Source organism: Aquarana catesbeiana, linkage group LG11, assembly GCF_042186555.1.
Source record: "Aquarana catesbeiana isolate 2022-GZ linkage group LG11, ASM4218655v1, whole genome shotgun sequence".
Lineage (NCBI taxonomy): Eukaryota > Metazoa > Chordata > Amphibia > Anura > Ranidae > Aquarana > Aquarana catesbeiana.
The window spans coordinates 20,272,999-20,289,604 of NC_133334.1; the positions used below are offsets into that span (position 1 = coordinate 20,272,999).

The 16,606-nt window shown below is 44.2% G+C and overlaps 1 protein-coding gene across 1 annotated transcript in view; it reads right to left on the reverse strand.

Moving 5' to 3' along the window:
• The window catches only part of HTATIP2 (HIV-1 Tat interactive protein 2), a 40,989-nt gene extending 35,702 nt beyond the window's left edge, over nucleotides 1-5,287 (reverse strand). Inside the window, exon 1 of the mRNA XM_073604034.1 lies at nucleotides 5,130-5,287. Coding sequence (XP_073460135.1) covers nucleotides 5,130-5,254 — 125 coding nt within the window. The 5' untranslated portion in view covers nucleotides 5,255-5,287. The remainder of the gene's footprint in view (nucleotides 1-5,129) is intronic.
• Between the last annotated feature and the right edge of the window lie 11,319 nt (nucleotides 5,288-16,606).

Here is a 16,606-nt window from a genome sequence, read left to right on the forward strand (position 1 = left end):
TACTAGCGCGGGCACATTTACTATTTTATAGGATACAGGAGATGATCAGAGACTGCAGACATGATACAGGAGATGGTCAGAGACTGCAGACATGATACAGGAGATGGTCAGAGACTGCAGACATGATACAGGAGATGGTCAGAGACTGCAGACATGATACAGGAGATGGTCAGAGACTGCAGACATAATACAGGAGATGGTCAGAGACTGCAGACATAATACAGGAGATGGTCAGAGACTGCAGACATGATACAGGAGATGGTCAGAGACTGTGGACAGGATACAGGAGATGGTCAGAGACTGCGGACATGATACAGGAGATGGTCAGAGACAGTGCAGACATGATACAGGAGATGGTCAGAGACTGTGGACAGGATACAGGAGATGGTCAGAGACAGTGCAGACATGATACAGGAGATGGTCAGAGACTGCAGACATGATACAGGAGATGGTCAGAGACTGTGGACAGGATATAGGAGATGGTCAGAGACAGTGCAGACATGATACAGGAGATGGTCAGAGACTGCAGACATGATACAGGAGATGGTCAGAGACTACAGACATGATACAGGAGATGGTCAGAGACTGCAGACATGATACAGGGGATGATCAGAGACTGTGGACAGGATACAGGAGATGGTCAGAGACTGTGGACAGGATACAGGAGATGGTCAGAGACTGTGGACAGGATACAGGAGATGGTCAGAGACAGTGCAGACATGATACAGGAGATGGTCAGAGACTGTGGACAGGATACAGGAGATGGTCAGAGACTGCAGACATGATACAAGAGATGGTCAGAGACAGTGCAGACATGATACAGGGGATGATCAGAGACTGTGGACAGGATACAGGAGATGGTCAGAGACTGCAGACATAGTACAGGAGATGGTCAGAGACTGCAGACATGATACAGGAGATGATCAGAGACTGCAGACATGATACAGGAATGGAGTTTAACTTTCAGCTGACAGAAGGCGGAGTAATCAAAGACTCTGGATCATTATCAGTGCAGGAAGGAGAACTGATTGGCCCCAGTGTGCCTCCACCTATAGAAAGAGAGAATTCCCACCTGTGGACTGCTGTTGCTCGGGAGCTCAGGTGCTTTACCTGTATGAGCATTGGGGAGCAATTAATAATAAATGACGACACGCCTATACAGCGCATTGCTGTGGTAACCAACGCAGGTTTTAGAACGCTACTGTGCACACCATAGTGTGAGTCTAACAAAACTGAAACTTGAAAATAATTTACATGTCATTGTGCTGTACACTGCCGTATATACTGGACTATAGGAGCACTCCCACCACTGTGCTGTACACTGCCGTATATACCGGACTATAGGAGCACTCCCACCACTGTGCTGTACACTGCCATATATACTGGACTATAGGAGCACTCCCACCACTATGCTGTACACTGCCAAATATATCGGTGTATAGGAGCACTCCAACCATTGTGCTGTACACTGCCGTATATACTGGACTATAGGAGCACCCCCACCACTGTACTGTACACTGCCATATATACTGGTGTATAGGAGCACTCCTACCACTGTACTGTACACTGCCATATATACTGGTGTATAGGAGCACTCCTACCACTGTGCTGTACACTGCCATATATACCCGTGTATAGGAGCACTCCCACCACTGTACTGTACACTGCCATATATACCCGTGTATAGGAGCACTCCCACCACTGTGCTGTACACTGCCATATATACCCGTGTATAGGAGCACTCCCACCACTGTACACTGCCGTATATACTGGACTATAGGAGCACTCCCACCATTGTACTGTACACTGCCATATATACCCGTGTATAGGAGCACTCCCACCACTGTACTGTACACTGCCATATATACCCGTGTATAGGAGCACTCCCACCACTGTACTGTACACTGCCATATATACCCGTGTATAGGAGCACTCCCACCACTGTGCTGTACACTGCCATATATACCCGTGTATAGGAGCACTCCCACCACTGTGCTGTACACTGCCATATATACCGGTGTATAGGAGCACTCCCACCACTGTACACTGCCGTATATACTGGACTATAGGAGCACTCCCACCATTGTACTGTACACTGCCATATATACTGGTGTATAGGAGCACTCCCACCACTGTGCTTTACACTGCCGTATATACCAGACTATAGGAGCACTCCCACCACTGTACTGTACACTGCCGTATATACTGGACTATAGGAGCACTCCCACCATTGTACTGTACACCGCCATATATACCGGTGTATAGGAGCACTCCCACCACTGTACAATACCATATATACTGTAATTCTGTATAGCAGCAAAGCCATCACTGTACTGTGCACTGCCGTATATCCTGGTGTATAGGAGCACTTGTTGTGGAAATGCATGTTTTAGCACACGGTTTGGCATATCGCATGATGTGAATGAGACAAATAGCTGGAATTGTGCAGAGTGGAACACAAGCCTGGCACACATGCACTGCCCATAGCAGGGTGGTGCAGTATCCTATAAAAACAAAAGCTTGGCACTGGGTACACGCCCGGATTACTAATGTTTACATGCCGATGCCTGTAGAGGAGGACGGACATGGCACAATATCAATGGGATACAAAACCCAACCCAACCAGAAGCTCCGGTCCCCGCCACGGATGGGGCTGTCGGGCCCAATGTCACCCGGCTTGCCTGAAATCCTGTCCTGTTAGAGCCGCACTCCTCACACCTGCTTCTCTAAGAAATCAAGAAATGTCATATTCTGTGATTGGGGGGAAGCCCCCGGAGGTATGCAAATCATGGACTGTTCCCTCAGGACTGGCTCTAGAGGTTACTGATCTGAAAATGCCACTTGCCCGGCTGTCATGTGTAGTGTGTTTATATATATAATATATATATCTATATATATATCCACAACATCATGCTCCATGCCTCTGATGGTTTGTCAGGAGAGCTGACTTCACTGGCTGCATGCTGCAATGTCTCAGAGAAGACAGCCAGGCAACCAGCATTTTCAGTAGCAGTCTCTGCATCTCCCTCAGTACGGGAGTCCTGAACCAATACCTGACAGTGGGAGGAGTCTACAGGGACAGCAGGTTATAGGAAAGGGGAAGGTGCCGGGATCACCGGGCGGGGTTCTGGCACTGCGGGGGTTAATCCCGGTGACACAATCATCGGCCTCAGAGAGCGATGGAGAAATGTCAGCATGACTGAGCAGACCGAGCCCGAGCTACATCACCCCCCCCCCACCTGTCTGTATATACATCACCCCCCCCCACCTGTCTGTATATACATCATCTCCCCCCCCATCTGTCTGTATATACATCATCTCCCCCCCCATCTGTCTGTATATACATCACCCCCCCCCATCTGTCTGTATATACATCACCCCCCCCCATCTGTCTGTATATACATCACCCCCCCCCATCTGTCTGTATATACATCACCCCCCCCCATCTGTCTGTATATACATCACCCCCCCCATCTGTCTGTATATACATCACCCCCCCCCCATCTGTCTGTATATACATCACCCCCCCCCCCCATCTGTCTGTATATACATCACCCCCCCCATCTGTCTGTATATACATCACCCCCCCCATCTGTCTGTATATACATCACCCCCCCCCATCTGTCTGTATATACATCACCCCCCCCCATCTGTCTGTATATACATCACCCCCCCCCATCTGTCTGTATATACATCACCCCCCCCATCTGTCTGTATATACATCACCCCCCCCATCTGTCTGTATATACATCACCCCCCCCCCATCTGCCTGTATATACATCACCCCCCCCCATCTGTCTGTATATACATCATCTCCCCCCCCATCTGTCTGTATATACATCACCCCCCCCCATCTGTCTGTATATACATCACCCCCCCCATCTGTCTGTATATACATCACCCCCCCCATCTGTCTGTATATACATCACCCCCCCCCATCTGTCTGTATATACATCACCCCCCCCATCTGTCTGTATATACATCACCCCCCCCCCATCTGTCTGTATATACATCACCCCCCCCCCCCCATCTGTCTGTATATACATCACCCCCCCCATCTGTCTGTATATACATCACCCCCCCCATCTGTCTGTATATACATCACCCCCCCCCATCTGTCTGTATATACATCACCCCCCCCCATCTGTCTGTATATACATCACCCCCCCCCATCTGTCTGTATATACATCACCCCCCCCATCTGTCTGTATATACATCACCCCCCCCATCTGTCTGTATATACATCACCCCCCCCCCATCTGCCTGTATATACATCACCCCCCCCCATCTGTCTGTATATACATCATCTCCCCCCCCATCTGTCTGTATATACATCACCCCCCCCCCATCTGTCTGTATATACATCACCCCCCCCCCATCTGTCTGTATATACATCATCTCCCCCCCCATCTGTCTGTATATACATCACCCCCCCCACCTGTCTGTATATACATCACCCCCCCCCCACCTGTCTGTATATACATCACCCCCCCCCACCTGTCTGTATATACATCACCCCCCCACCTGTCTGTATATACATCACCCCCCCCCACACACACATCTGTGTATACAGTGCCCCCTGGCAAATAGGGACTGACCTCCCACTGCTGACCCAGGGTTAATACCTGGAGGACGTCTGGGGGGGGGGGGGGGGTCTTTGAAGGGCTCGTACCTTTGGGGGGGGGTGTAATAGAAGCGTTTTTACCTGGGGAAAAGAGGGGGTATATGGGAGGGGTTAATACCTGGGCAGTTATGGGGGGGGTATTATAAGTGTTTTTACCTGGGGGGGGGGTTGGTCAGAGATAAATACCTGGGGGGAGTGTAATGGAAGGGGTGATTCCTTGGGGGGGGGGGGGGGGGTTATTGCATTGAAGTATTAATACCTAGAGGAGGGCTTGTACCGGGGGGGGGTATTATAAGTGTTTTTATCTGGGGGGGTCATTCATGACAGTGATAACACCAGGGGTGGTATTTGAAGGGTAAACACCTGGGGGGGGGTATTATGGAGGGGGGGGGGGGTCATTGAAAGGTTAATATAAAAGTGTTTTTACCTGGGGGGGATGAAATGGTTAATACCTGGGAGGGGGGGTGTCAGGGGAGAAGTGGGGGGGTAATAGAGGGCGGATTACCTGGGTATGTCCCCGGGGTCGGAGTGCTCCTGGTGGAAGGTGATCGCAGCGATGAGAACCAAAACACACAGAGCGATCCACACACCTCCCCCCAACATTGAGACACACGGCCGGCCACTGCGCATGTGCGGCTCCCGCCACTCTACACTACACTATAGTACTGCCTCCGATCCTCTGTACACTGCCGTATATACTGGAGTATAAGAGCATTTCTACCATTGTACTGTACACTGCCGTATATATTGGAGTATAGGAGCCCTCCCACCACTGTACTGTACACTGCCATAATTACTGGTGTAGAAGAGCACTCCCACCACTGATCTGTACACTGCCATAATTACTGGTGTAGAAGAGCACTCCCACCATTTATCTGTACACTGCCATAATTACTGGTGTATAAGAGCACTCCTACCACTGATCTGTACACTGCAATATACAGGTGCATCTCATAAAATTAGAATATAGTCATAAAGTTAATTTATTTCAGTAATTCAATTCAAAAAGTGAAACTCATATATTATATATAGATTCATTACACACGGAGCGATATATTTCAAGCATTTCTTTCTTTTAATGTTGATGATTATGGCTTACAGCCATTGACACCCCCAAAATTCACTATCTCAGAAAATTAGAATATTACATAAGACCGATAGAAAAACAAAAAGGATTTTTAACCTGTTCAGATCCGCGCTCTAGCCGAATGACGGCAACAGCGTGGACCTATGGATCTATTGACGTCCTCCCGTGCATGAGCAGCCTGCACGCCCCCCTGCAGGAGCACGCGCGGCACGCTCTGTGATCAGCAAGTCTATGAGACTCGCTGGAACACAGATCGGAGTAAGGGGTCGATCCTGACCCCTTACTTACCATGTGATCAGCTGTCAGCCAATGACAGTCGATCATGTGATGTAGAAGATCGGTAATTGGCTATTTTTTCTCCTCGTGCTGACAGCGTGAGGAGAAAACAAAAAAAAAAAGCCGATCACCGGCGGCTGTGAGAGGGACGTCGGTCCCGATCAAGGAGAGCTGCTGCCAGCTCCTCAGTGCCCACCTGTGCCACCAACAGTACACAACAGTGCCGCCTACCAGTGACACCCATCAGTGCCATCTTATCCGTGCCACCCATCAGTGCCGCCTTATCTGTGGCCATCAGTGCCGCCTTATCTGTGGCCATCAGTGCCACCTTATCTGTGCCTATCAGTGCATCCTATCAGTGCCCACCAGTGCCGCCTCATCAGCGCATATCAATGAAGGAGAAAAATTACCTGTTTGCAAAATTTTATAACAAACTATGAAATGTGTATTTTTATTTTTAGGGTCCTTTCACACTGGGGCGGTTTGCAGGCGCTATTGCGCTAATAATAGCGCCTGCAAACCGACCCAAAAGTGCCGCTGCTTTCATTCCAGTGTGAAAGCCCCGAGGGCTCTCACACTGGAGCGGTGCGCTGGCAGGACGGTAAAAAAAGTCCTGCTAGCAGCATCTTCGGAGCGGTGAAGGAGCAGAGTGTATACCGCTCCTTCACCGCTCCTGCCCATTGAAATCAATGGGACGGCGCGGCTATACCGCCGGCAAAGCGCCTCTGCAGAGGCGCTTTGCGGTGGTTTTTAACCATTTCTGGGCCGCTAGCGGGGGGTAAAACCGCCCCGCTAGCAGCCGCATACCGACGGTAAAGCGCCGCTTACAATAGCGGCGCTTTACCGCCGACGCCCGCCCCAGTGTGAAAGGGCTCTTATTTTCAAAATTTTCCATCTTTTTATGTTTGTTTAGCAAAAAATAAAACCCCAGCTGTGATTAAATACCACCAAAAGAAAGCTCTATTTGTGGGAAAAAATGATAAAAATGTCATTTGGGTACAGTGTTGTATGACTGCGCAATTGTCATTCAAAGTGTATCAGCGCTGAAAATTGGTCTGGGCAGGAAGGGGGGGTAGAAGTGCCCAGTAAGCAAGTGGTTAATACAGAAATGTTGGCTTAGTGAGAAGTCTGTCCATGCACAGTATAGTATAGACTCAATACTTGGTCGGGGCTCCTTTTACATGAATTACGGCATCAATGCGGGCGTGGCATGGAGGAGATCAGCCTATGGCACCGCTGAGGTGTTATGGAAGTCCAGGTTGCTGTGATAGCGGCCTTCAGATCATCTCATTGTTGGGTCTGGTGTCTCTCATCTTCCTCTTGACAATACCCCACAGACTCTCTATGGGGTTTAGGTCAGGCGAGTTTGCTGGCCAATCAAGCACAGTGATCCCATGATCATGTGACCAGGTATTGGTACTTTTGGCAGTGTGGGAGGTGCCAGGTGCTGCTGAAAAATGGAATCAGCATCTCCATAAATCTGGTCAGTAGAGGGAAGCATGAAGTGCTCTAGAACAGGGGTCTCAAACTGGCTGCCCTCCAGCAGTTGCAGAACTACAAGTCCCATCATGCCTCTGCCTGTGGGAGTCGTGCTTGTAACTGTCAGCCTTGCAATGGCTCATGGGACTTGTAGTTCTGCAACAGCTGGAGGGCCGCCAGTTTGAGACCCCCTGCTCTAGAATTTCCTGCTAGAGGGCTGCGCTGACTTTGGACTTGATAAAACACGGAGGACCAACACCAGCAGATGACACGGCTCCCCAAATCATCACTGACTGTGGAAACTTCACACTGGACCTCATGGGACCTGGATTCTGTGCCTCGCCACTCCTCCTCCAGACTCTGGGACCGCGATTTCCAAATGAGATGCAAAATTCCCCCCAGCCCGCGATGATCCGAGGCTCCTTGTAGATCGGCGTAAAAGACCAATACCGCTGGCACCCAATTAGTATGTAAACCCAACACTTCACATTCCTGATATGTAGCTGTTGTAACGTGTACAGCAATACCTTAGATTACGAGCATAATCCGTTCCAGAAGAATGCTTGTAATCCAAAGCACTCGTATATCAAAGCGAATTTCCCCATAGAAGTCAACGGAAACTTAGATAATTCGTTCCACTGTGACTGCTATTGTATGCAGTACCACATGTGGCCAGAGATGGGGGGGCGCCGGAGACACTCGGAAACACTCGGAGACCGCTCAGTGGGGGGAGGGGCTAATCAAAATGTAATTTACCAATCCCTTCCTTTTCTAAATGGGCACAATGAACACACTCACCCACTGTGTTCATTCATAACTGAAGCATAGCAAACAGTATTCACTATGCTTCAGTTTGTAAATGAACAGCAAGCCGTTCAGCACAGAGCACTTCCCATCCATTCACTGTCCAGTGCAGCCGAGGCTGCAGAGAAAGGTGTGTGTGTTTGAGTTTTGGGGTGCACACCTATGATAGCTCCCAACTGTCCCTGATTTGGAGCAACGTCCCCTCTGTCCCTCTTTCCTCCTCATTTGTCCCTCATCTTGGTCTGATCTATATAGTTGTATATAAAATGCACGTTTTATTTTTCAAAAAGTGTTTCCCAGTGCTAAACCTTTCATCCAAATTCTAAATGACTGCATTTGTAAGTTTCAAAAGCCAATATAAAGGAATAGTGGTGGTAGAGGAAAAAAAAGAACTGGTGGGTTTAACTAAACTTTTTACTGTATAATTCTCCTTTAGGGGGGCGTGGCAGGGGGTGTGTCCTATTCCTACATTTTTTTGCTAATAGGTGTCCCTCATTCCCATCTCAGAAAGTTGGGAGGTGTACATATACTTTAAAACCGCTTTAAGTAGTAACTCCACATTTGTTGGGACCCCTCTGGGTGATCTACAGTATCTGACAAAAGTAAGTACACCCCTCACATTTCTGTAAATCTTTTCTTCTATCTTTTCATGTGACAACACTGAAGAAATGACACTTGTCTACAATGTAAAGTAGTGAGTGTACAGCTTGTATAACAGTGTAAATTTGCTGTCCCCTCAAAATAACTCAACACACAGAGCATCTTGTATACTGCAAACATTTGCATTGCCTACAGATGGCGCATGTCCAATAACAATTCCTTCAGCAAGATGTTACAATGTAAATATATATCTATATATATACACTCACCAGCCACTTTATTGGGTACACCTAGTAGCAGGTTGGACCCCCTTTGGCCTTCATTCTTGGTGGCATAGATACAACAAGGTGTTGGAAACGTTCTTCAGAGATTTTGCTCCATAGTGACATGATAGCATCACACAGTTGCTGCAGATTTGTCGGCTGCCCATCCATGATGCCAATCTCCCGTTCCACCACATCCCAAAGGTGCTCTATTGGAATGAGATGTGGTGAGTGTGGAGGCCATTGGAGGACAGTGACCTCATTGTCCAGTGGTGAGATGACTGGAGCTTTGTGACGTGGTGCATTATCCTGCTGGAAGGAGCCATCAGAAGACACTGTAGTCATAAAGGGATGGACATGGTCACCAACAATACTCAGGTAGGCCGTGGTGTATAAACCATGATCAATTGGTACTAAGGGGCCCAACGTGTGCCAAGAAAATATCCCCCCCACCATTACACCCCCACCACCAGCCTGAACCGGTGATACAAGGCAGGATGGATCCATGCGCCAAATTCTGACCCCACCATCTGAATGTCGCAGCTGAAATCCAGACTCATCAGACCAGGCAACGTTTTTCCAATCTTCTATTGTCCAATTTTGGTGATCCTGTGCCCATTGTAGCCTCAGTTTCCTGTTCTTAGCTGACAGGAGTGGCACCCGGTGTGGTCTTCTGCTGCTGTAGCTCATCTGCTTCAAGGTTGGATGTGTTGTGTGTTCAGAGGTGGTATTCTGCATACCTTGGGAGTAACACACATACTGCATTTGTCATCAGAACAGACAGTAAGAGGAAATCTGAGAAACTTGTAGAAATCTTTTCTTCTCAGATCTAAGAGGAGAAATTTCCCCGGCACTGTGTTGATACAAGGGCACTAAATTGGTCATAATCACCTTCCGCACAGGATACAAAATAGGAACTGTAATACTTTACTTGTACCACAAGAGGGCAGCACATAACCAGAGAGGAGACCGCACACACTGCTAGAACACTGAAACTACTCCCTACTTTGTGAACTTATATACAGTGCCTTGAAAAAGTATTCATACCCCTTGATATGTTCCACATTCTTTCATGTTACAACCAAAAACGTAAATGTGTTTTGGGATTTTATGTGATAGACCAACACAAAGTGGCACATAATTGTGAAGTGGAAGGAAAATGATAAATGGTTTTCAAAATTTTTTCCAAATAAATATGTGAAAAGTGCGGGGGGTACATTTGTATGGCGCCCCCCGGAGTCAATACTTTGTAGAACCTCCTTTCTCTGCAATTACAGCTGCAAGTCTTTTTGGGGATGTCTCTACCAGCTTTGCACATCTAGAGAGGGACATTTCTGCCCATTCTTCTTTGCAGAATATCTCAAGTTCTGTCAGATTGGATGGAGAGCGTCTGTGAACAGCAATTTTCAAGTCTTGCCACAGATTCTCAATGTGATTTAGGTCTGGACTGTGACTGGACCATTCTAACACATGAATATGCTTTGATCTAAACCATTCCATTGTATCTCTGGCTGTATGTTTCGGGCCGTTGTCCTGCTGGAAGGTGAACCTCCGCCCCAGTCTCAAGTCTTTTGCAGACTCTGACAGGTTTTCTTCTAAGATTGTCCTGTATTTGGCTCCATCCATCTTCCCATCAACTCTGACCAGCTTCCCTGTCCCTGCTGAAGAAAAGCATCCCCACCACATGATGCTGCCACCACCATGTTTCACGGTGGGGATGGTGTGTTGAGGGTGATGTGCAGTGTTAGTTTTCCACCACACATAGTGTTTTGCTTTTAGGCCAAAAAGTTCAATTTTGGTCTCATCTGACCAGAGAACCTTCTTCCACATGTTTGCTGTGTCCTCCACATGGCTTCTCACTAACTGCAATCGGGACTTCTTATGACTTTCTTTCACCAATATCTTTCTTCTTGTTACTCTTCCATAAAGGGCAGATTTGTGGAGAACACGGCTAATAGTTGTCCTGTGGACAGATTCTCCCACCTGAGCTGTGGATCTCTGCAGCTCCTCCAGAGTTACCATGGACCTCTTGGCTCTTCTCTGATGAATGCTCTCCTTGCCCGGCCGGTCAGTTTAGGTGGACGGCCATGTCTTGGTAGGTTTGCAGTTGTGCCATACTCTTTCCATTTTCCAATGATGGATTAAACAGAGCTCCGTGAGATGTTCAAAGCTTGGGAGATTTATTTATAACCTAACCCTGCTTTATACTTCTCCACAACTTTATCCCTGACCTGTCTGGTGTGTTTCTCGGCCTTCATGATGCTGTTTATTCACTAAGGTTCTTTAACAAACATCCGAGGGCTTCACAGAACAGCTGTATTTATACTGAGATTAAATTACACACAGGTGGACTCTATTTACTAATTAGGTGACTTCTGAAGGGAATTGGTTCCACTAGTTTAGTTAGGGGTGTCAGAGTAAAGGGAGCTCAATACAAATGTCCCCCACACTTTTCACATATTTATTTGTAAAACAATTATGTGCCATTTTGTGTTGGTCTATCACATAAAATCCCAATAAAATACATTTACATTTTTGGTTGTACCATGACAAAATGTGGAAAATTTCAAGGGGTATGAATACTTTTCAAGGCACTGTATATGTCCTCCCAAGACGTTCATTATTTCTTATTACTTATTTTTTATTATTATTAGTAGTAGTTCATTATTTATTAGCAGTAGTAGTTGTTGTTGTTAATTATTTAATATTATTATCATTATTAGTAGTAGTAGTTCATTATTAGTATTATAATTATAAGTAACAGTAGTTCTTTATTTATTATTATTATTAGTTGTTGTTGTTGTTCATTATTTATTAGTAGTGGTTCATTATTTTATTATATACCTATTATCAGTATCACTATTAATTGTTGTACAATAATTATTATTACTAATAGCTTTTTATTAATAATAATATTATTAGTAGTAGTAGTTGTTGCTGTTGTTATTGTCCTTTATTTATTATTAGTAGTACTAGTTCATTACTACCTGTTAGTAGTAGTAGTAATTGTTCAATATTTATTATTAATAGTAGTAGTAGTTGTTTATTTTTTATTATTAGTAGTATTTGTTGTTCAGTATTTTTATTAGTATTATTATTAGTAGCAGTTAATTATTTAGTTATTAATTATTAGAAGTTTGGTGAGTGTTGATTCGCGCTTTTCAGTTCGTTTCTGAACGGCTGTTCGTCAACCAGCCATGTTGCGGAATCAGAGGAGATGACGTGTTATTTATTATTGGCCTTGGAGTTATTGCTTTGACCCAAGTCCAGTCCAGGAACAGGAGGAGGAAGAGGATTTCTTGGACCAAAAATTGGTTGCTTTGTTAATCGTGACCAATTATGTCATATGCCTTTGCTGCGGGAGCTCCAGGAGAATAATCCGGATGATTTTCAGAATTATCTCTGGATGACGGACCCCTGCTTTCATCAACTCTTGGCATTGTTGAACTCCTATATTAAGAAGAAGGACACATGCGTGGGGCTTTTATTTTATTTTTTGGTTGAATAATAATGGATTTGATTTGTTATATTTTCTATATTTTTGGATACATAGAATGCACTTTTTGGTGAAGTTCTATTGGCAGATATCATGTCTAATTTTATTTATTTTTTTTTTTTTTTAATGCACAATAAAATAATTGTGTAGAATAATACTTGGCTATGTGTTTTACTTCAAATGACAGTTTGGGAGTCGGCAGTTACAATGTAAAATAACAAGGGACACCAACATAGATGTATCTTTGATCTTAAAAACTACGGGATAATGGTGTTGTGGAAACTTGCACCAAAAAAAAGCAAAAAACAAAAAAAAACATAATAATATTATTCTTGACATCACTAGAAAAAAAAGCCTTTGAAAATTTGTTTGCAATAACTCCATCAGTATCACCAGCAAAGCAGCTTCATTATTATCCCATTAAAGAAGAAGAGAATTGTGCGCTGCATTTTGAGATCTCATAATTTGCCGCGTCACGAATGTTAATTCTCCATTACAAACGCTAGTTTACAAGACCGACCGCTTCTGGCTCGTCCTTGCTTCCGAGCATGCGTGTTTGTACTTTGGACTTTTGTCCGACGGACTTGTGTACACACACTTGGAAAATCTAACAGACATTTGTCCGCGGAAAATTTTTAAACCTGCGATCCAACATTTGTCCGCGGAAAATCCGACAACAATTGTCCAATGGAGCGTACACACGGTCGGATTTTCCTCCAACAGCCTATCATCACACAATTCCCATCTAAAAATCCAATCGTGTGTACGAGGCTTATATGTGGAGTCCAGGAGGTGCGCCTTAAACCCGGGTGTCGCATACTGTATATGTGTTCTTTTGTTTGTGCTGGGAGTGTGCTCGATCACACGCTCCCTGCACTGAGACTCAACCCCTCCACCCCCGGGTCTCTACTCACAATCCTGGGGGGGAAACCAGATTCTGATCACGTGATCGCTTTGAGTGCCTCTGCAAGCGAAACGCGTCAGTGGCGAATCCTACACTGCAAATATGTTGATGTTAACCACTTGCCGACCGCAATAGGTAAATATATACGTTACGATCTGCAAGTGGTTCACCAGGATTATGGCTGAAGATATCATCTATAACCCCGTTATATCGTTTTCTACAGCCGGCGGCCAGCTTTCTCATGAGAGTGGCAGGAGGGGACAGATAGGAGAAACTGTCCAACGGTGCAGCTGGCTGCTCTTATAGTCGATCAAAGAGTACATACTCTTTGATCACCTCTATGGCCTTGGAGGACCGGAGCGACATGATAATGTCACTTTCGGTCCAGGCTGGAAGTAAATCATTTACATTTTTTTTGATCTCTCTATAAAGAGGACCTGTCATCCTTATTCCTAGTACAAGTAGTACAAGAGATGTTTACATTCCCTGTAATAGGAATAAAAGTTAGACATGTGCAATTCGTTTCGTTCCGAATTAGTTTTTTAACGAATTTCAACAAATTCCTTAAGTCGAAAATATCCGAATGAATGAAAACACGTTTAACAAATTTTTCCGAATATTCAAAAATTTGGAAATGCAAAATTTGAAATTTCGGAAAATCAAAAACCCGAAAATTCTAAAATCTGAAATAATAACTAACTAATAATAACTTAACTATTACTAACTATTAGGTTTTAGGTATTGGAATTTCCTTTCAAATTTGGCTGTTAGTGAACGTAACGATACGAATTTATCCGAAGTTACGAATTATCCGAAATAATGAATATCTATACAAATGGAACGTAATGAATTAATAACAATAAATAACAATAATAATAAAAACGTTTTATTATTATTATTAATTCATTCCGTTCCATTTCTTTAGAGGTGGCATTCGTTACTTCGGGTTAATTCGTATTCGTTACGTTCACTAACAGCCAAATTTGAAAGGAAATTCCAATACCTATAATTTAATAGGTAGTTATTATTACTTAGTTAGTTATTGTTTTAAATTTTCAGATTTTCTTTCTTATTTTCGGATTTTTGAATTTCTGAATCTTCGAATTTACAAATTTTCTGATTTTTGAATTTACGAATTTACGAATGTTCGAATTTACAAGATTTTCGAATTTATGATTTTTTTTGAATTTACAAATTCACAAATTTCGATCATAACTAATGACCGAAAAAAAAACACAGATTAAATGAAAACGAACAAATTTTTCGCCAGTGCACATCTCTAATAAAAGTGATAAAATTTTTTTTTAGAAAGACAGTGTAAAAATAAAAACAAATAATAATTTAGGCTGTATGTTTACTTGCAAACAACTTTGAAAACCATTTACCAATTTTCCTTCCACTTCACAATTGTGTGCCACTTTGTGTTGGTCCATCACATAAAATCCCAATAAAATACATTTATGTTTTTGGTTGTAACATGACAAAATGTGGAAAATTTCAAGGGGTATGAATACTTTTTCAATGCACTGTATAATGTTTGGGGGTTCTAAGTAATTTTCTAGCAAAAAATACTGATTTAAGCTTGGTAACAAAAACTGCCAGAAAAAGCCTGGTCAGCAAGCGGTTAAAGTTAACATGCCTATTTTTGTTTTTTAACCACTTGCCTACCAGGCCAATTCTGACATTTCTCTCCTACATGTAAAAATCATCATTTTTTTGCTAGAAAATTACATAGAACCCCCAAACATTATATATGTTTTTTTAGCAGAGACCCTAGAAAATACAATGGCGGTCATTGCAACTTTTTATCTAGCACGTTTTTTGGGGGGAAAAAAACAGTTTTGGGCTTTAAAAATGCCATGTTTCAAAATTGTACACGCTCTTGGAATGGCGCCAAACTTCGCTATTTAAAAATCCCCTTAGTGAGGTGTTCAAACCACACATGTGAGGTGTCGCCGCGAACGTTGGAGCGAGAGCAATAATTTTGGCCCTAGACCTCCTCTGTAACTCAAAACATGTAACCAGTAAAAATTTTTAAAGCGTCGCACTTTAAAAATTTTTACTGGTTACATGTTTTGAGTTACAGAGGAGGTCTAGGGCCAAAATTATTGCTCTCGCTCCAACGTTCGCGGCGACACCTCACATGTGTGGTTTGAACACAGTTTTCATATGTGGGCGGGAGTTATGTATGCGTTCGCTTCTGCGTGCGAGCTCACGGGGAAAGGGGCGCTTTAAAATGTTTATTTTTTTTTTATTGTTAATTTTACTTTTTTTATTTTAGCTTGACACTTTTTTTCCCCAAAATTTTTTTTGATCACTTTTGTTTCTATTACAAGGAATGTAAACATCCCTTGTAATAGGAATAAGCATGACAGGTGCTCTTTACAGTGAGATGTGGGGTCAATAAGACCCCACATCTCACCTCTAGGATTAGACGCCTGAAAAAAAAAAAGGTTCACGGCTTCCCAGCCGAAGCGGTGCCGTTTTTTTTTTAATACAGAGGCCGGGCGTGATGTCATAACATAACACAGATTGAGCTGCTGTGCGGCCCTGCGAGCAGGGAGTTCTGGGAGGATGTTATATGACGTCCACCCAGAAGGAGGAAAGACCCACCTGCTAATAATGCCTGTGCTTGTAATTCACTCTGCAAAAAATACAATTGTAGGTCCAGTTCACTTCTGGTTTGCTTACGTTGTTGCCAGTCAAGCCCTGATGAGGGGGGCACTTGTACCCTTGAAACGCGTTGGATACTTTTTTGGATTACATCCTTGACTTTTAATTTAATAAAGTTGTATCTGACCTCTTAGCAGTAGTGTGGTGCTTCAAATTTAATGCTCATTACGTTGGCAGGACAAGCAACACCGCATCGCTGAGATAAGAAGGGGCACTGTGACGGACTGCGTGGCACCCAGCCTGGGAGCTTCCTCCACTCTGGAACCAGGAACCAGGTATTATAGCTGGGAATTGCACCCAAGAACTAGACAACACTAGCTTAGGTGCAAACTGGAACTGACTTTATTGTTACAGAGAATATATACCACACAAAATCAGATAGGAGGTTGATCACATTATC